At 43.4% G+C, this 3,908-nt stretch overlaps 1 protein-coding gene across 1 annotated transcript in view; it reads left to right on the forward strand.

Annotated features, from left to right (window-relative positions):
* Nucleotides 1-3,908, forward strand: part of Gk5 (glycerol kinase 5) — a 63,731-nt gene that overhangs the window by 32,831 nt on the left and 26,992 nt on the right. Inside the window, exons 7-10 of the mRNA XM_021207428.2 lie at nucleotides 681-742; nucleotides 934-1,007; nucleotides 1,206-1,266; nucleotides 3,492-3,618. Of these exons, the coding sequence (XP_021063087.1) occupies nucleotides 681-742; nucleotides 934-1,007; nucleotides 1,206-1,266; nucleotides 3,492-3,618 (324 nt within the window). The remainder of the gene's footprint in view (nucleotides 1-680; nucleotides 743-933; nucleotides 1,008-1,205; nucleotides 1,267-3,491; nucleotides 3,619-3,908) is intronic.

Below are 3,908 nucleotides of genomic sequence, written 5' to 3' on the forward strand. Positions count from 1 at the left end.
AAAAAAAAAAAAAAAAAAACAACAACAAAAAAAGTGATAACACTGTGCTTGGATATACTTCAAGGTGTGTGTGTGTGGGGGGGGGGTTATCATCTAGCATCTGGACACCTCTTCCTTTAAAATTCAGGATCTAAGGTTTTAACTGTAAAATTGCTTTTGTAAGGTTCAGAGACTGGTAAGATAGCTTAGCCCATCACAGTGTCTACTGCCAAGCATGATGGCCTGACTTTAGTCCTGAGAACCCACATGGTGGTGAGAGCTGACTATTGAAAGTTGTCCTCTGGCCCCCACATGCAGACAGTGGTATGTAAGGGGCGGGGTCGGAGGGCTGAGCAGGCAGAGGCACCTGCTGCCAAGCCTGTCCACCAGACCTGATCCCTGGGACCCACGAGGGGGAAAGACAGCACAAACCCTCTAATCTGCACGTGTGTGCTGCGATAAAACACACGCACACAAACACATACATAGGTGTAATTTTTAAAATTTTAAATAAAATTCCAATCAAAATAAAACATTATAAAGGTTTATGAAGATTAGACAGGTATTTTCCAGGAAACTTAACTGTTGCAAACATGCATTTTAGGGTGAATTTGAAGACAGACAAAGGTCTAGATTATAAACCGAGGTTAGGCGATTTGTCTTTCCTGATAATAAGTGTGTTATTTCTCATGTAAATCCAGGTTCTTCCTACGCCACGGATTATTCAAATGCCAGCACCACTGGATTTTTTGATCCCTATGCGGTAAAGACTTTTCTCTCTTTTGAATCACCACCTTTTCTGTAATGTGGGCTAGAGTCTTCGTTAACTGACTGTAGTTGACAGCCTTTGTCTGTGTCTATTGCAAGCAATGTGGTGCTTTGAAATGTGGGTAGAGGTGTGAGGTGGGTGAGCTTGCATATCCTGACGCCATATTCTCATATTCTCGTGCACAGATGCGCTGGAGCAGGCTCATAACCACCATGGTCTCCATCCCACTGTCTATCCTACCTCCTGTGAAGGACACCAGGTAACTGAGCATCAGAAGCACACTACACGGCTGCCTTCGAATTTCTTTCACTTTGCTGGGAAAGGGATTTTTTTTTTTTTTTTACATGCTTCTGCATCTGTTCTATAACTTTATGGGCTACATGAAAAGCAGTTTGCTGGATTTTAGGGTGAGTGTGTCCAGAGCTACAATTAACTCTTCCATCAATCTTATTTGAAGCTATAATTTTGGATCAGTGGATGAGGAGATATTTGGCGTGCCTATACCAGTTGTTGCCTTGGTAAGTAGAAGGCATTGGGGAGGGGGTGTAAGGACTAAATAAATGTGTTTGGATAGTTGGGGTGAGCTTTCAGAGAAACAGAAGGTCTTTAGTAAAATAATGCCTGAGCCAAGGGTGATGGCTCCCAGCTTTACTCCCAGTAGTCACTCAAGGGCACAGGCAGGCAGGTTTTGTGAGTTTGAGGCCAGCCTGGTCTACACAGTAAGTTCCAGGGCAGCCAGAGCTACACAGGTAGACCCTACTATTCTTAGTGTTAGTGTTAGAGCATTTGCCACCAGGTACGAGGCCCTGGGTTCAACATCAGCACTGAAGAAGAAACACATCTTCTGCCTGATGTCTCTTCTACTTTTAAGTTAAAAGGGTCGTATATCTACCGGGCGTGGTGGCGCACACCTTTAATCCCAGCACTCAGGAGGCAGAGGCAGGTGGATTTCTGAGTTCGAGGCCAACCTGGTCTACAGAGTTCCAGGACAGCCAGGGCTACACAGAGAAACCCTGTCTCGAAAAACCAAAAAAAAAAAAAAGGTCGTATATATAATGAGAAGTGTTGCCTATATAAGGAAACTGTGACGTTTTCTAAAGATGCTGTGTTCTGAGTAATAGGACCACATCTGTAGATGCTTGGTTTGAAAAACAGCAAGGGGTCACTGCTGCTTATATTTCATCAGAAATAGTTTATATTTCACCAGAAAATCAGTAACTGGACAGTTGATACTGGAGGATACAGTTGTAGCTGGATGTTATAAAACCCTTAGCTTGCTGGCGTGGGTAGAATAATTGCTGGGGTCTGCTTCTTTTTAGATTTATGTTTACTTATGTGTTTGGATGCTTTGCCTGCATGTATATCCGTCACCACATGTGAGCAGTGCCTGCAGAACCCAGAAGAGAACATTTGATCCCCTGACACTAGAGTTACAGATGGTTGTGAGCTGCTGTGTGGGTCTGGGAATCGAACCTAGGTCCTTGGCAGGAGCAGCAAATGCTTCTAACTCTGAGCCACTCCACAACTCCTGGTTTTGGTTTTTAAGATTTCTCTTACTGCTGGACTCTAGCTCTCTGACCAGAGGAGAGAGGACAAAGTTAGAAACCTCAGGATGCTATGCTGGAAACCCTCACCTGTCCCCAGATGGACTCTCCACATTAGCCAGGGAGTCAGAATGGAAGAGGGAGAAATAAACTTATTCACTTATAAATATCATCATCATCATCATCATTTAAGGCAGGCTCCTGTTATTAGTCCAGGCTTGCCTCTGACTTAAGATTCTCCTATCAGAGTCTCTGATGTTGAGGTTATTTGTTCAGCTATGTAGTAACATGAGTTTTATCTTTTATTTTACTTTTTAAATATTTAATCACTGTGTGTGTGTGTGTGTGTGTGTGTGTGTGTGTGTGTGTGTGCGCGCGCGCACGTGGACACCATGGTATGTGTGTGGAGGTCAGAGGACAACTTCCAGGAGTTGCTTCTCTCTTTCTACCATCTGGAGGTCCCAAAGATCAGACTCAGGGTGTCCTGTCCAGCAGCAGATGTATTTCTCTGCTGAGACATCTTGCCAGCCCTAGCTTCATTTTATGTCCTTGTTTACTATAGTGCTGGTAACCATGACCATGCACAGATAAGGCAAGGGCTCTACTGTGTGTGCGTAATGGTCCTCACCACTCAGGAGGCTGAGGCGAGAGAGCAGGTCTAGGCTCTAAAAAGAACTGAAATGGAGTTGGGGTGTAACTCAGTGTGGCGTGCTCACCGGGACGTGAGACTTTAGGGCTCATTTCCAGCACTGTAGAGTGTTGAGTACCATTCTGTGTGTTTATATATAGCCATGGTAACAAAACTATAATCTTCTAAAGCAATAAACACGTTTCAGACTTCTAATTTTATTTATTGTACCTCTGTCACTCTTAGTAAAAGAAATTTGTGAGTTCAGGTCCTGACAAAGGATGATGAGCCCTTGAAGGTGAAACGAAAAAGCCCACTGTTTCGGTGCCATTCTTCTACTGACATTTCTAAAACTGTTCACATTTATAAAAGCTAGAGTGGTACCAGAAGCCCTTGCCTGCAATGCTGGCCCAGAGAGACCCTAGGACTATGCAGCTGTTGTCTTTGAGGTTCATTTTTAACTTAAGGAAATGGCAAAAAAGCAAGTGAGCTATGTAATCACGAGAATCGTGCAAATGGGGGATGGACTGTGTGTAATGAAGCAGGTACAGTGTTTCTGACACCTCGGCAGGTCGGTGACCAGCAGTCGGCCATGTTTGGAGAGTGCTGCTTCGAGATGGGAGATGTGAAGCTAACCATGGGAACTGGAACATTTTTGGATATCAATACTGGAAAAAACCTTCAGCATGTTAATGGAGGTAAATAATCTTGTTAGTTAGATAAAATTACATTCATGTTTGTTTGTGATGTATATCAATACCAAGCCCCCATTTCATGTTAAGGATATTCTTTCATATGTTTTATTATTAGAGATAATTAATCCCCATTGTCTTTAGATTAATTAATTAAAAGAATTAAGTTAGCAGCATTAGAAATAAAGATGTTGCCAGGTAGTGGTGGTGTACACCTTTAATCCTAGCACTCAGGAGGAGGCAGAGGCAGGTGGATCCCCTGAGCTAGAGGCCAGCCTGGTCTACAGAGCAAGTTC

Source organism: Mus pahari, chromosome 10, assembly GCF_900095145.1.
Source record: "Mus pahari chromosome 10, PAHARI_EIJ_v1.1, whole genome shotgun sequence".
Lineage (NCBI taxonomy): Eukaryota > Metazoa > Chordata > Mammalia > Rodentia > Muridae > Mus > Mus pahari.